Raw genomic sequence first — 17,274 nt, forward strand, 5'->3', positions numbered from 1 at the left:
CCTTGACAAAGCTGACTGGTGACAATTCACAGAAGTATTCAGACCCTTCATTCGCTACTTTTGTAGAAGACCCCTTTGGCAGTCTCTACAAGCTTGGCACACCTGGATTTGAGCATTCTGCCTGGTAGACCCTCTCAAGCTCCATTCGATTAAGTGGGAAGCGACTCTAAACTGCCATCTTCAGGTCTCTCCACACGTGTTCTGTGAGGTTTAAGTCTGGGCCCCTCCAGGACATTCAGAGAACTGCTACTCCAACGTTGTCCTGGCTGTATTCTTCTTGTCATTGTCATGCTGGAAGGTGGACCGACACCCCAGTCTCAGGTGGCATTCACTCTCAAGCAGGAGGACTTCTTGTGCCCCTGAAAGCACTAGAGCATGATGTTGCCACCAGCATGCGTCACGATAAAAGCACTGCCAGACATAGTGCTTGGAGTTCAGCCCAGTTCTTGAGCCATCAGACCAGACAATCCTTTCCCTGCTCTTAAAGTCCTTTAAATGCCACCATATGCCTTTTACTCAAGAGTGACATCCAACTTGCTGCTTTATCAAAAATACTTCATTGGTGAAAAGCTGCTGAGGTGGTCATCCTTCCAAAAGGTTCTTCCATATTAGCTGAGGACTTATAAAGTTCTCTTAGAGGGACCATTTGGTTCTTCCTCACCACCTTGACCTGTCCAAGATACTTATTGGCTGGTTTCTCAGTTTGGTTGGACCATCCATTCTAGGAAGTGTCATCCTGGTGGTTCCAAACTTACTCCCATTTCATACTTATTGAGCGGCTGTACTCCTGGGACCACTCAAAGTTATAGAAGTGGTTTTTATCCCCTTCTCCTGATCAATGCCCCACCACGACTTGATGATAGAGGTCTGCAGATAGTTCCTTGGACTTCATGGCTTGGTATTTTTGTCCTGAGGTTCAGTGTGAATTGTGGGATCTTCTCTAATACACAAGTACACATATGCCTTCCTAAAATGTCCAGTCAGTTCAGATGGCTACAGGTGGACTCCGATCAGGTTCTAGAAATATCTCAAGGAGAAATAAAGTAAGCTGAGCACAATCTGGAGTGCAACAGCAAAGGGTCTGCATGCTTACAGACATATATGGGGGATTCCCGTTTTTAATTTGTAATAAGTTTGCACATCTGTCTAAACACATCTTTTCACTTTGTCGTTATGGGTCATTGAGGGTAGACTGTTGAGCAAAAATGGCACAATTTATCATTTAAAATTACAACACAATAAAGTGGACAGAAAATGAACCCACAGTATAATCTATCATCCATCTCAGTCTTTTTAATGTCTTGTAGACATTCAGAATTTTGAGCAGGGCTCTCAAGCCTTTGCCAAGTTCAGTAATTCTATTTTTTTTTTTTTATCCTCTCTACCTGTCTGTACCTGATGTGATGTCGCACCATTAATTGCGTTCTCTATAGCGACATCCCTCCACTTGCTTCACCTTAAGTCCTATTTGTCACCGTTTTATATCAGTTATCAACAACTGCAGGTGGATCGCCAACGGAGGATCCGCCCACAAGCCAATAGAAAACACGTACTGGTGGGCCGGCGTCTGCGTGTCACACTTGCGCAGTAGCGAGTTCGCGTTCCCCTACTTCGCCAGGCGCTCCCTGACACTGAGCGGAAGTTGATACGGTCGCTAGGCAACGCTAGAATGGCAGATAAACGCAGGTTGGTTTCGCTGTCTTCGCTTTCGTGTATTATATTAAAGAGTTTAGATTGTTTATATTACGGCAAGTTTTTCATTCAGAAATAAACTGAGGTCGAAGTTACTGAGTAGAATTGAACTTATTTTCCTGGAACTGATTTTAAAATGCGCGTCGTTTCTATCTAATAACTGCTGTTATGTCATTTATTAATGAGTGCTAAATTGGTGTCAGATATAATAAAAAAACATTTGTATGTCTGATATAAGGTTGCATAACTGTTCATCTTTATAACAGATCTTAATATAGAGCGTTTTATATTAAACAATATTAAAGTTGCGCGTACCAAACGAAGTGTAGAACGTAAGATCAATCACGTAGTTCAGCCGTGCATATGAAGCTAAAGAAGTGAAATGCCAGTTAGTGATTGCCAGTTAGGTTTTTTATTCTGGTGAAAATAAGTAGACATATTCTAGAAGTGTTCCATTTTAGAGGCTTTAGGGCTTTGCATAGAGGAGCATTTGGTTTCAGCACGACTGCAGAAATAAATCAGACAGCTTAGGACAAGCCGGGACTCTAGAAGTAGGACTGTGAACCAGCGAAGGTTGGGGTCCTTCCAAATCCAAAAGATGGGTTTGTTAGGTTGATTGGCGACTAAAGAAACCATGTATGGGGGGTGTTGGTGTGTGAGTGCTGAAATAGTGGCCTACTATCCAGGGGTGATTCCTGCCTTCGATACAAAGGTTTGGGGATGGAGTCCCGCTTCCCATGCCCCCTGTGTTCAGTAAGTGAATGGAAGAATAAAATTACTACCTAAGCTCTTCTGCTGGACCCCCACATAAACTGTTAGAAGGGGAACTTCTGATGCGGACACATCTATCTATCTATCTATCTATCTATCTATCTATCTATCTATCTATCTATCTATCTATCTATCTATCTATCTATCAGTGCCCTATTACTGCTATCCTTGTTCATAGCCTTGTCACTTCTCGTCTCGATTATTGCAGTTCCCTTTTCTTTGGTCTTTCTCACAAATCTCTTTATAAGCTTCAACTAGTCAAGAATTCAGCTGCCCACATCATTACTTGAACCCCCTCTATTCACCATATCACTCCTGTTTTGCAGCAGCTTCATTGGCTTCCAGTTTAGTTCTGAATTCAATTCAAAATTCTCCTACTAACTTTTATGGCTCTCCACAACCTTGCCCCTCCATATCTGTCTGACCTCTTCCATGTTGCCATTCCCTCCCGCACCCTTAGATCCCCTTCCTCTATCCACTTCACTGTTTCCTTCGTCCGTCTTACCACCATGAGGAGCAAAGCATTCAGTTCAGTTCTAAACTCACGACCATCTGAGCTTAGAAATATTAAATCATTCGCACTTTTCAAGTCTAAACTTAAAACTCATTTGTTTACGACTGCTATTACTCTTTGATTACAATTGCTCTGGCTGATTTTAACTTCTGTATTTTACTTTTGTTCATAATCTGTGTTTTGTCTATTGTTCAGTGTCCTTGAGTATTTAGAAAGGCGCCTACAAATAAATAAAATATATTATTATTATTCATATTTATCTATAGTATATATCTATCTATCATTATATAGTGCTCTATCTATCCATCCATCATCCAACCTGCTCTATCCTAACAACAGGGTCACGGGAGCCAATACCAGCCAACACAGGGCACAAGGCAGGAAACAAAACCCAGGTAGGGAGCCAGCCCACTGCAGGGCATATACACACCAAGCACACACACGGGACAATTTAGGATCACAAATCCACCTAATCTGCTTGTCTTTGGACTGTGGGAGGAAACCCACGCAGACACGAGGAGAACATGCAAACTCCACACAGGGAAGACCCGGGAAGCGAACCCAGGTCTCCTAACTGCGAGGCAGCAGCGCTACCCACTGCGCCACAGTGCTGCCCATCTATCTATCTATCAATCATATAGTTTCATCTATCTATCTATCTATCTATCTATCTATCTATCTATCTATCTATCTATCTATCTATCATATAGTGCCTTTCATCTATCTATCTATCTTTATTCATTCATGTATTTATTATTAATTTGCATATCTCTGTATTTTTTATTTCCCTTCTAGCTTACACTCTGAAGACAGAGATGAGGAGGAGGTATGCTTACTTATTTTAATTGCATTATCATCACAGACATCGACAGCTGAACTGTTTAGTCAGTAGTGTTTAATAATGAAATGATAATGGTATCACCTTCAGAGGTCTTCTAACTGCGGTAATTTTCTGATACTCAGCTGGGTATTGTATTGCTGTTTCCTTTTTAAAATGTCCGCCCACGCCTGTTTTATTCAGTTTAGGGTCCATGAGGTTCAAACTCATCCCTGCATCATCTGCTGCAGGCTGGCAACCAACTCTGGGCAGGGTGTATTCCATCCCAGTGACCATTCACACACACACCCGTTTCCTGGCTTACTGATGATTTGATCTTCTTAAGAAAGACCGGCGACACGACTTAAGCTGACCCGGCTGAGTCACGGTGCCTTATGGCGCAGTATAAGAGCCAAGGCCACGGAGAACCCCATGTGTGACGAGTCTGTGGCCTTCTTTAATGTGACAAGTCGGTGGCCTTCTTTAATCCAAGGCCTGACTTGTTTATCTAGCTGTATATTTGTCTGCAGCCTTGAAAACAGCGCACTAGTATGTTACGCCAGGGTGCTCCCTGATTGTTCAGTTCCCTGCCTGAGGTACTACAAAGATGGGCTCTCCTCTCTTATTTCTTCTAAGGAAGTAGAAACGTCCACGTAGGAAATGTTGTCCACAAGATATCTTTATCACTTGAGGGTCCTTTGTTCAAAGCCCCCATCCTTTTATTGCCGATGTGCAGCTTGCACATTCACAGTCGAGAGATAAAGCTCTCTGCAGTGTTTCTCTCCGCCATACTGCTTATTTTCTAACATTTGTGCGAAATCTGCCCAGTAGGAAGTTTCCAGCCCCTGTGCCCCTGTGTTGTGTGTTCATGTTGCCCAGCTGGGATCCACTGGACTGATTCCCTCCACAGCTGTAAGCACTTCAGTCCTGTCACTCCTTGAATTCTGTTTGCTTAAACTTAAAGGGTCCAATGGCACCGTCTGGGTCTTTCCTTCATATGTGTGCCAACTAAACTGGCATCACACCTGACTCTCACACTCCTTCCTGCAGGTGGCGAGCCCACAAGCACGCTCCACATTGTCGCTTCAAGTTCAGTCAGATTACGTAGGTTGCTGGACCACCATGTGCTCACTGGTGAACGCCCCCCAGGCCTGGTCCCAGTAGTGGGTCCTAGTACCCCTATTCTGGGCAGGGTACGACTGCTGGTATGGAGTAACATAAACCGATATTCGAGTCTCGGTGGCCTGTTTTTAGGGTGCCACGCAGCACTTTTGAACTGCTGCCCAGCTGTTATCAGGCCCCTGACTCCCCCTACCACATAGAAGTATGGAAATGCTGCTCCCAAAACTCCACGGGAGACTACGCACTTATCGTTCATGTGTCTGAGCTTTACGGCGATTGATCGATACTCCATGAGGGGGGCACTCGACATTCACATTTTGGAGCTTTGAGTTGTTTGTTACATCGCAGTTGTTTTTCCTGATGGCCTGATACCAAGCATCAGTCGTTTCAGTGGTTATGCTCACCTTGCAGGATGAACACAAAGAATTGCCAGCTGAAGACACAGAGACTGGGGAGCCCACCCTACGGTCCCAGAGTCTTGACCACCCGGACACGGGTACCAGGCTGACACAATCTCATCCCGCCTCGGAGACCACCAGTCCCAGGACAGATCAGCTGCTGCACAGTCACCAGTTGCAAGATCTGGGTACGTGAATTTGAATTTACAAATGACAGCATTTTAGAGGTGGGCTGTCTGTCTCCGTAGTTTTTATTTCATTTTGGTTCATTTTTTTTTTATTGAATTTATAAAATCAAATAAAATTCCATACAAGTAAGTCAAATTTTACAAAACTGAGTTCAAAACCAATCAACCTCCCATCGAAGGGGTGTGGTGGGAGATAACAATAGCGTCGTACTGACAAGATTTAATCGTAGGCAAAAAATTGTCTCTCTATTATAAAAGACTAGGGGGCTTCGCTTGCCAACCACCCCCCCCCCTTCCTGTGCTACGCACCAGCAACTTCGTGTCTCTGCCACTCACGTATGTGGATTTCACTTTCATCAAATAACAAAACTTTTAATTCTCGTGGATACGCCTCTTCATTGGGAAGAAACACTACTGGCAACACGAATTAGACGACCTACAAGTCTCCGACTTAAAGTTTAAAGCCAAACAGTATCTACATACCTCTGTCATATCACCTGTATCCACATACTCGATCTCTTTTCGCTTTTACCTTTTCGTCCACATCGCATTGAATTTTGATCCCGTGTTTGGACTTCCATCGTGACAACGCAACGTATAACCGCTCATGAGTGAATATCATTTCTTTCTCTATACAAGAAATGTGTCTGACAATAGCATTCACACAAATGAGAGATGATTGAATCGTGGGCGTGGTAATGTGGGCGGGACTTTTCCAAGTCTCTTTGCATAAGCTCTTGTCTCGCGGGGCTTGAAATTTTCTCTTGCGGGATTTCAGTTTCACCAAACAACAAGTCTTTTAATTCTCACAAAATGCCTCTGCATTGGGAAGAAACACTACTTTTTTTTTTCCCTGATGGTAACACAAATTAGACGATCTAAAAAGTTTAAATCCGAACGATATATTCGATCTCTTTTCGCTGTTCCGGTTATTTCACCGAGTAATAATTTCCATTTGTTTGCGCTAATGCGATCTTTACTATCCTTTTTTTGAGACTTTTGAATTTTTGTACTTCTATTATCTGTAACCTGCTCTGCATGCGTATCGCACCAACATTTTTGAATTCTTTACGACGTTCTATTTTGTCAACTACTCTTTGTCTTTTATTTCCAGCCCCCGGCTTGGCACCAAGTCTCGTCTCATCTCTCTTCCCAAGATTTTTTTTATATAATAGAGAGAAAATCCTGAGGCGAGACGAGACTATTTCCAAGAGATTTTTTTCAAGTCCCACCCTCCTCTCCACCATTTCCGGTTCAGGCCCCACGCCCGCGGTCCTCTCACCTCTCATTCGTGTGAATACTTTTGTCAGACACAGTTCCTGTGCTCGCTGCTCTTATACATTTTTATGTTTTCCTCACTTTAAGTTCCCTATAAAAGAATAATTATTACGATCAAATCTTAATGAAGAATTTCATCACGAAGGGTTATCAACAGAAGAAATTAGTACACAGGCAATCCTAGCACCGAGAAACGATGAAGTCAAACAAATTAACGTGAAAATTGTCAATCGGTTACACGGCAAATCGGTTAAATGCGTATCCATAGACTCTGCTGAAACAGTTGGTGGTGATGGTGCAGAAGATGAAAACATCAACTTACAATATCACGAAGAATATCTACAACCGTTAACACCGTCCAGAATTACAACGCACGAATTACTGTAGAAAGAAGGACGTATCGTAATGTTATTGCGTAATTTATGTCTGAGTGATGGACTATGCGATAGGACAAGATTAGTTGTATTCAAAATTGGTCGAACTATTCTGACCTGTAAACTTTCAACAGGCGACAAGAAAGGTAATGTAGTCCATCTAACATGAGACACCAAAGGAGATCGTGATATGCCATTCGTATTAAAACGTTAACAATTTTCCGTTAAGATAGTTTTTGCTGTGACATTTAACAAATCACAGAGACAAACATTTGAAGAAGTCGATTTATTTTTTAGAGAGAAAGAAACGATATTCACTCACAGGCAGTTATACATTGCATTGTCACGATGTAAGACTAAACACGGAATCAAAATTCAGTGCGATATTGACGAAAAGTTAATTCCAAATATTGTTTTTACTAAAGTTTTACAGTAAAAGTTTAAGTTTAAAAAGTATTTGTGTGTTAATTTCAAAGCCAAACAGAACGAAATCGCATAACGTAACGAATAATTCTAACGCAACATGAAACGTCATTTTCTTTTGATTTATTACGTTTTACTTTTTTTTTCTAAGGTTAATTACTTGCTGTAATATAAAATAATTAGGTCTATTATGCATATGTAAGAATTCCCATGAAAATAACAATCTGTTTAAATTGTACATCCGCTTCCTCATACGGGAGCAGCAGGGCCGTGAAGTGGCTAGTGCGTAGCGCCCACCCGGGGGATGGCGAGCGAAGCGAGTAGGGGGCAGAGCCCCCTAGTTATCTATAAAGAAATAATCAGTTCTTGAGTAGCAGTGAGGCACTGGTGAGTACAGAAGGAATACACTCTCGAGTTTAGGTTTTGAAATCTCCAGGGGTCTGATAAGTTGTGATCAGTTTTGATTAAATTGACACCTGAGAAGGAAGGGGACATCACGGTGGTGGAGGCTGCTGGAACCTTCCAGTCTCATAGATCCGGGGTCCTGATTTCAAATCCCAGCCCTGTCAGTGTGGGTTTTTTCATATTCTCCCCGAGTCAGCGTATGCCCTCACATTCCTGCATATTACAAAGACCTCCACCTTCTAAACCCGCTTATTCAGAGCAAGGGAACGTGAAAGCCCCTTCCAGTAAGGATCAGCTGGAACGCAGGAACAGCACACCAGCCCATCACTGGCGAGCTCAAAGTATCCAAGCTGCAAAAACTGAACTGTTATGTTTTGAAGTCCATGTCGTGTTTTGACTTAACTTTTTGCTTTTTATTTTATTTTATTTTTTTTCACCCTTTCAAGGAGAGGCAGATATGGCTTTGTCATCCGCACAGGACCACTCGACCTTTCAAGTTTCTGAGCATTTGTCTGACGGCTCGGAAAGCGAACAGGAAAAAGAAAATGAGGATACGGAGGAGCCGCGCGGCTTCCAGGAAACCGACACAGAGAGTGAAGAGGAAGAAGCTGAGCTTGTCGTCTTAGATCCTAATCACGTGAGTTCTCCACATCTCGGGTTAAAACTCTCAGCTTGTTTGCCTTTCGTTTACTTCACTTAATGCGATACTATTGTGATTGTATTGTGTGATGCCATTAACAGCATGCCGTGTACCAGCAATAGGCCATCAGAATTTCATGGAACTCGCTAAACCCATCAGTTATTACAATGTGAGTGTTGCCTGAGTAGGGACAAACATACAAGATCAGGAAAAGAGCCGACATGAAAGAGAGAGGAAGCAGGGCACCCGGGAGTGCGCAAAAGCCACTAAAACAAGAGGGGGGCTGGGATGTCCTGAAGCTTCGTGGAGGCCACTTCAGAGGGGATAAGGCATTGGAGCCTGGAGATGAAGTCCTAGCCTTGAATTTAATGTTACAGTTGATGGAACCGCACAAGCGGACTTAGGGGGGGAAAGCTGCAGAGTGAAGAGACCAGAGACAAGTAGGCCTCTATATACACACACGCACACACGCACGCACATACGCCTACACACAAACACACCTCTACAAACACACGTGTACACACACACACACACACCTACATGCAAACACACACGCACATGTACACCTACACACACACATGCGCGCACGCACACACACTTACACATACATGCACACACACACACACCCCTACACATGCTCACACAGACACGCATACATCTACACACTCACACTTACACAAGCACACACACACCTACATCCACACACACACACACACACACGCATACACCTACATGCACACACAGTCACACCTCTACACAGATGCACGCGCACACTCACACTTACACAAATGCACACACACATGCATACACCTACATGCACACTCACACTTTCACACATGCACACACACACACCTACATCCACACGCACACACACCTACACACACACACACACACACACATTACTGTAAAAGTGTATTCAGGGAACCTCAAATGTATAAACTGTGGCAGAAGGCCAGCACCTTCATAATGGAAGGACCAGGGGCAGAGAGCAGGCACAGGGCATGATAGATGGCAGCCCTCCCGTGCCTCAGGGCATCAGGGGAGTTGGCATTTGCCCTGTGGGGTCCCGTGGTGTATCCAGCAGGGATCATGACGGGCTGCCTGTCCTTTCTTCTGCTTTCTTCAATGCTGCCACTGATTTAAAGGACGGTGACCCGAATGGAGGAGCTGATCAGCACCAGCCTGTCCCTCAGTCCTCCCCTGTGACTCAGTCGCTGTCACTGAACAAGTCACTTAATCAGCCGCGGGTCTGTTTCTAGATCTGTGGAAAAAATGTGGGCAGCGCCATTGTGGTTAGGATGTAACTTATGATAACGTAGGAAAAAAAGAAGTCACAGAATTCAGAATTTCAGAATGAAACAGAATGTAGAAAAATAGTTGTTTTGTTTTTAAAATGGGAATTTAACTGCCAATGTGTGAGTTTACAAACTCTGGAGAAAAGATTTGAGATAATGGCATTTATCGTTTATTTATTGCTTTGCTTGCCCTTCTTTTGTGGACCTGAGCAGATCAACATTATTGAGATCTTCACCGTTCTTTATTTTCAGGTATTGTGTGGCGGACCCCGGTGGGCTGGCCGTGTATTTGGCTCGTTTTGTATCTCATTAATGTTTGGCTTCAGATTAAGGACAAAAGAAACAATTAAAGGGTCTGAGTGTTAAATAGCATGTCAGTTTAAAAAGAGAAGAATTTAATTAGCAGCAAAAACGGGTCACTAATTAAGAAAAGGGTTGGAATGAAGACCTGCAGCCAGGGTAGCCCTCCAGGCTCAGAGTTGGAGAGCCCTGTACTTTACTATATGTACCTGCAGACCGGGCTGGCGCCGCCATTAAGGCCTAGGCCGCAGATCATACCCGCCACATGGGGTTGGCACACTCATAAACCCTAACACTAAGGCACAAAATAACGTGGCACCGGCACTGCCTACAGTGTATAAAGGGAAGCCACATCTAGTGGCAAAGACGGATGCCATCATGAGTGGGGAGCCACTTCAACCACCGTCAATGTGCCAGCACCCACCATTTTGTTCCAGTATGCTCCCTCACTCATTAGCTATTAGGTAGAGAAGGGGTGAAAAAGACTGGGAGTGAGTGGTGGGGGGGCATGGTGGGCAGTTTTATCCATACCCGTACTCTTTATGATGGGCACCCAGGGATCTTTTATGATCACACAGAGAGTCAGGACCGCACAAAGGAGGGGGGCGCCATCTTTACAGCCCAGTGTCCCCTGCCATGGTGCGGCTGTTGTTTTATTAGGATCCACACACCGACCACATGTTTTCATTCATTATTTATAATAAATCCATGCCTCACTTTTAATGTAGGGCTTATTGAAATATTGTTCAATATATAGATGCCTTTCAAAGAGCAAGTCTGCATTTTCTCCTTTTGCTTATTGTAATTCATTTGATTCTCTTCACTAACAGCCACTTATGAAGCGATTCCAGTTAGCTCTGAGGAACCATCTTTCAAAACAACTGGATAAACTCAGTCTGGACATCAAGGACAAAGTAAGTGAGCTTTCGTACATGTGACAAAGAAACGCTGAATTACTGCATACGGCAGGTCCCAGCTCGGTGGTCTTTACGTTTGTGTATGTGGGCCAGTGTGGTTTTGCCAGTTTTTCTTAAAACGTTTTAACAGTTCCAATCCAATTCAAGGTTTGTATCCCAGCAGCACTGGACAGGAAACCCCCTTTGGATGGAAAGCCAGTCCATCTTCGGGACCACTCGCACTCAAGATGGGTAAATGTTCAAATAGCTGACAGGAGTCTTTATCTGCAGGGGTGTATGCAAAGTAAACCAGAATACCCCCAACAATGCCCACCCAGACACAGGAAGAACGCGCGGCCTTCCACACAGACTACACGCATATGGCCTGTCCCTGCCGTACAAGTCTCAAATTGGGGGGCCGAGACAGCAGAATGGCAACGCAGTCAAGATACGTCTCTCATGAATGGGGTACTGTAAAGCACCGTCACGGTGACCCAAGCATCAGGTGCCCAGAACACAACTTTTTAACCTAAAACATCAAAGGGGATTCAGTAGATTAAGACGTACATCTAAAAACAAAGTCAGTGAGTGGCAGTTAGTCCGTGATCGCTGATGAAGTCGTTTTTTCTTAGCATGAGAACAGAAAGAGTGCCACTTGTTGTTCCTGTTGGTGTAAAGATGAACTTTAAAGACATTTTTATGGAGCTTCTTCAACAGCTAAATGGAGAGGCGCTGAACCAGCAGGGGCTTCAAACACACAGCATTGGACGTGTGCAGCCCACCCAGCCCACGTTGTCTTCATTAACTTACGTCTTTATGTTCCTCTACAGCCCTGGAAAGTCACATGTGCATGTGTGCTTTTTTAAACTTTAGCATTCTGTGTTTTGAATATTTAGGAATACACAATACGTATAACTATTCTTCGTTAACAAGTAAAACAAATTCACAGCAGTTTTAATTCCTGGAACTTTAATGGTGACTGCAGTCTTTATTTCACGAAACCACCTTGAATACGAGCGACTTCATCTTAAGTGTGAATGTGTGAAACACTGCAAGACTTCAGGGTGTGCCATGCAGGTTCATCAACCTGACCAGCCACTAATGACGCCTTTACTTCCATGGTCCATAAATTGGAGGCGTCACTTGGCCAAAGTTTAAAAATGGGACCCACTGGGAAATGAATCTTTTCTTTCTTTTTGACCAGTTTCTATTATTGAACAGAAACTTAACTGCTAAGGCTGAGACACATATCTGTTTCTTCTGGATTTATCAATAGAAAGGTTTGGTGTTTTATCTAAGTTGATGTTTTACCTGTCACCCTGGGCATAAAAATGGATGTTAGTCATAATATGAATGTTAAATCTGGAGCTCCGTGCAGAGTTTATTCCTATTTTGCTGCCAGTGTTGATGAACAATGAGGTGGCTTCTCATAACTCTAAAATTAAATTAAGAAGGTTCATGAGATAGATAGATAGATAAATAGATATGAAATGCACTATATAATGAAAGGATACAATAGACAGATAGATAGATAGATATTAATAGGGCACTATTAGATAGATAGATATGAAAGGCACTATATAATGAAAGGATACGATAGATAGATAGACAGAGCACTAGATAGATAGAATGGGATAATGAAAGAATAAAATAGATAGACAGAGCACTATATAATGATAGATAGATAGATATGAAAGGCACTATATAATGATAGATAGATAGATAGAATGGACACTACATAATGAAAGAATAGAATAGATAGATATGAATAGGGCACTATTAGATAGATAGATATGAAAGGCACTATATAATAAAAGGGTACAATAGATAGATAGACAGAGCACTATATAATGATAGATAGATAGATAGAATGGGCACTACATATTAGATACTGTAATGAGCCACAAGAAACATTAGAAAGACTTGGGGCACCACACTATATTATATGCTTAAAAAGAACAGAACAAAAACAACTGCAAAAATAAACAGTTTCTGTTGTTCAGAGGTGAGCTTTCCTCAGACTGCCCCAAGATGGTGGTGGAGCTGGTTATGACATCTGCACACTGGAGGGGCGGGTTCATGAGGGCAGAACCAGAAGTGACATCATATATCGAGGCACTGTCAATCATCCTTTCTCCAGAGGGGAGAAGAGACATTAGACAACAGCACCACCCTCTGGCTCAGAGTATAATAGTTATTAAATGAGCCCTGAGGATGTCTACCAGATGCACATGTCTGACAATAGATAGATATGAAAGGCACTATATAATAGATAGACTGAAAGGTAGTATATGACAGATAGTGTGGACCACCGAGGCAGGCGGCGCCACCTGAACCCGACACAGACAAGCGTGGGACACAAGTTCAAGGCACACGCTGATTTTTTTAATTTTCTTGTTACTTTGTGAGAAACACCTTCCCGCGTTTCCCACAAGTCCAGCACAGCCTCACAAGCACAAAGACACAAAACAATTGTCTTCTGTCTCTTTCACTTCTTTCTCCCCCACTCATCTGATCAAGCTTTGTCTTCCTCCTCCCGACCGCGTCTCCCCGAGTGGTGGCTGCTGGCTTCTTTTGTAACGCACCCTGAAGTGCTCCAGGTGCTTGATGATTCATTTCTGGCAGCACTTCCAAGTGTGGCGGAAGAACTGCCCATAAGGGCTCAGCAACCCCCTGCTGCAGCACCCCCTGGCGACGCCTGCGGATCCCAACAGGGCTGCACCAAACTCCAACTCCCATGAAGCTCTGCAGGAGTCCGAGGCATCACTGCAACCCATAGGGGTTGCCATCTAGCATCCTGGGGGAAGTAACACTCTGGCCGTACTTGCTCCCCTGGTCCTCCCAGTATGGAGGCATACCAGGTGGGCAAGGGCCCTGGCCGCATGCTACAATAGATAGATAGATAGATAAAAATAATAAAATTATATATTGGAAATAATTGGAAGGTATTTTATACTTAAAGGTATTCGTTAATTACATACATTAGACTAAAACAAGATTAATTTTATTTATTCTGCAATGACACATTTCAAACTGCCAAGCTAGTGGACACAAGTTTTCTACAGTCCATCCTAAGATCCATCCGTCCATCCATCTGTCTAACTTGCTTATCCAGAGGAGAGTTGCAGGGACGCTAAGGCCTATCCCAGTAAGCACTGGATGCAAGACAGGAGCAGTCCCTTGACAGGACCCATTGAAGGATGAACACACACATTAGGGGCCAATTTAACATCACTAGTCCACCTAGCCATGACATTGGGGAGTGGCATGGAGGGGCATCCCAACTGGCCTTACCCGGCCAAAAGACATTGAATAAAGATGAGTATAAGAGATGGGAGTACATCATGAGACCAGATTTCAGCATTTTTCCTCCCATTGCGTGTATGGAAGGACTGGCATACCATGCAGATTGCATGGTGCCCATTTGCCTGTCTCAGTGGCCGTACCAGATGAAGCTCAACAACAGGGACAGGTGGACGTCCTGAACTAGATTCCCTGCCTCAGTTAGGAATCGGGATTAGTGAATGGACAGAGGAAGACAGCTATTTCCCTCAAACACTAGATGGCAGTGTTTCTCTGGTGTGCCTCCAGTTTAGATACCCGCAGGGCTTTGCTGGGTTTCTTGGGTGCTGGCAGAGAACTCCCTTCCTTTGTGACATGTCCCGCTTGACCTGGACGTGCAATGATCTGGCAAAAAAAAAAGGCAAACAATGTACCCAACTTGGCAAAGTCAAAGTGAGGAGAGGAAAAGGACAAAGCAAGCCTGAGAAGGAGTGGAGATTTGAAGGAAGGAGAAAAAGAAAAAGGAAATTATTACTGCTTGCGTGAAAGTGAAAATACCTGCTAGTAGGTATTTTGTTAAATAAAAGTAGCCTTTTGGAGTCGTGACTGTCTTTGGTCCAGTTGTGTCTGGAATTTGAGACTCTGCTACGCCCCCCTACAGGCCACAATAGATAGAGCAAGCCCTAGACTGGAGCGATTAGATTTGCTACACAAGTAGAAGTATTTATGCTTTTGCACTAACTCTATAAATTGATCCGCTGTTTTTGTAGACAGTTGCAATGAAGAAGTGCCATTCTGAACGTGAAGAGCTGGGTGTCGTGTTGTACGGTGTGCAGCAAGAGCTGGCACGCATGCAGATGGCCTTGGAAAAGCTTCACGACCAGAAGGCAGACACTTCTATTGTACGAATAAAAGTGGAAGAGGAACTGGAAAATGTTCGAAATCTTTATAAGAGAAACCAGCAGAGCAGCAATGAAGAAAGAGGCAAAGGTGAGCGCATGAGTGATGTCATTCCTGTTAATGATGGCAATATTTTGTGTAGCATTAATGGCAAAGAAACTTAATGGGTATAAGAGTGGTGTCACTTTTAATCATCTCTATATTTGAGAAGTATGGAAATATTTCATAGTGGTGGCATATTATACACAATCTGTGACTGACAAGATCTTCTCTCATGAAAAGACCAAGCAGCAACATGGGGCTGACTCCTACAATTGGGTGAAGGCACGGCCCACAGTGCGGCAGGCACGTCGCTTTGTTTCCAGACTATCTGCAGATGCTTTGCACTTTTTTCATTCCATCAAGAAGATAGAAATGCATTGTAAATAATGATAAAACTTTTGTTATCGTTATTATTTTACAGGATCTTGTGTTTTCTGACTCACTTTTAACTCCTAGCTGCACATGGCTAATTTTACACACATAATTAGCGATATGGCGCTTTTTCACAGCTAGTGACTGAGCCAGCGCTCAGGGATCAGTGTTAAATATCTGGTGGCAGTACTCATAACATTTTCATTGTGGTCAGCTAGCGTGCCCCTCAAATGAAAGTACTGCAAGGATTTATTTTTAATGCATGTTGGGGAATGGGCTGGCTGGGTCAGGTGGTGACATCACTCGTGCACAAAGCAGCAATCTTACAGTAAACGTGTGTGAAAGTTCTTCATCTAAGCCGGCCGCACGTGGAACTTTCACGAAAATATTCAGCCAATAAGGTCACTGGTGAACGCGGCATATTCGGTGAGAGAAACACTTTGGCGAATTTCGCCGATCACCACTAATGATTATTCTGACAAATATTTGGATTTGATCATTTTGAAGCCTCACTTGCTTTGGCAAATTTCACCGATAAACATTAATAATTATTCTGATCATTTAAGTGTACTTAATGATTCAATTGACAATTTCTAAATTTTATAGTTGAGGCCTGACTTCCTTTGGTGAATTTCGCCGATCAACACTAATGATTATTCACACAAATAATTGGATTTGATAATTTTGAGGCCTTACTTGATTTGGTGAATTTCTCCGATTAACTTTAATAGTTATTCTGACCAATAATTGTACTTAATGATTCAATTGACACTTTCTAAATTTTATAGTTGAGGCCTGACTTCCTTTGGTGAATTTCGCCAATCAACACTAATGATTATTCAGACAAATAATTGGATTTGATAATTTTGAGGCCTTACTTGATTTGGTGAATTTCTCCGATTAACTTTAATAGTTATTCTGACCAATAATTGTACTTAATGATTCAATTGACACTTTCTAAATGTTATAGTTGAGGCCTGGCTCACTTTGGTGAATTTCGCCAATCGACATTGCACAAGATGTAAAAGTTAATGAACCTCACAGCTTGTGCATAAGTGCGGAAATGAATTCTGGGTGTCCTGGTCTTGATTGATCTCTGCAGTTTACCAGACAGAAGGAGAGTGAATTGGGAGAGTCCGGTGTGTGGCGGGACAAGTAAGCTTTTAAATCTCTTTACATCTCAGGCAGCATAAACAGAGTAAATCCAGACTATGGAGGAACCAATCAGTGATTTTAGAAGAAGTGAATACAACTGTCGCCAGCTAAATCCTGCCCTCACCACAGAAATTCATAGATAATTCCATCCCTAACTAAAGTTGAATTGATCTGAGAACGGTAAAAGACAGACCGTTTAGTGTAGGGTTTGATTGTTGAGTTTGGATATTAATTATCACTGATTATTTGATTATTATTTATTATTGTCTAAGAAGTGCCACTAATACAAACAAAGCTGTCTAAAATTCGGTCTTGTCAAATTCGTTTATCACACATTATAATAAAGAACTTGTGAAAGAGTTTACTGTTACTTTTAGTGTATACAAGTAGGCAAGCTGTGGAGACCGTGA

The 17,274-nt window shown here is 42.9% G+C and overlaps 1 protein-coding gene across 2 annotated transcripts in view; it reads left to right on the forward strand.

Moving 5' to 3' along the window:
• Positions 1–17,274, forward strand: part of ccdc40 (coiled-coil domain containing 40) — a 54,203-nt gene that overhangs the window by 4,384 nt on the left and 32,545 nt on the right. The window contains exons 1-6 of one of the 2 annotated variants that reach the window (XM_039740408.1): positions 1,618–1,686; positions 3,773–3,803; positions 5,328–5,502; positions 8,429–8,619; positions 11,048–11,131; positions 15,166–15,385. In XM_039740408.1, the coding sequence (XP_039596342.1) occupies positions 1,670–1,686; positions 3,773–3,803; positions 5,328–5,502; positions 8,429–8,619; positions 11,048–11,131; positions 15,166–15,385 (718 nt within the window). In that variant the 5' untranslated portion in view covers positions 1,618–1,669. Of the gene's footprint in view, positions 1–1,617; positions 1,687–3,772; positions 3,804–5,327; positions 5,503–8,428; positions 8,620–11,047; positions 11,132–15,165; positions 15,386–17,274 lie in introns of those variants that run through there. The other variant, XM_039740409.1, reaches the window with a different exon arrangement.

The sequence above is a fragment of the Polypterus senegalus genome, chromosome 17, assembly GCF_016835505.1.
Source record: "Polypterus senegalus isolate Bchr_013 chromosome 17, ASM1683550v1, whole genome shotgun sequence".
NCBI classification, from domain to species: domain Eukaryota; kingdom Metazoa; phylum Chordata; class Cladistia; order Polypteriformes; family Polypteridae; genus Polypterus; species Polypterus senegalus.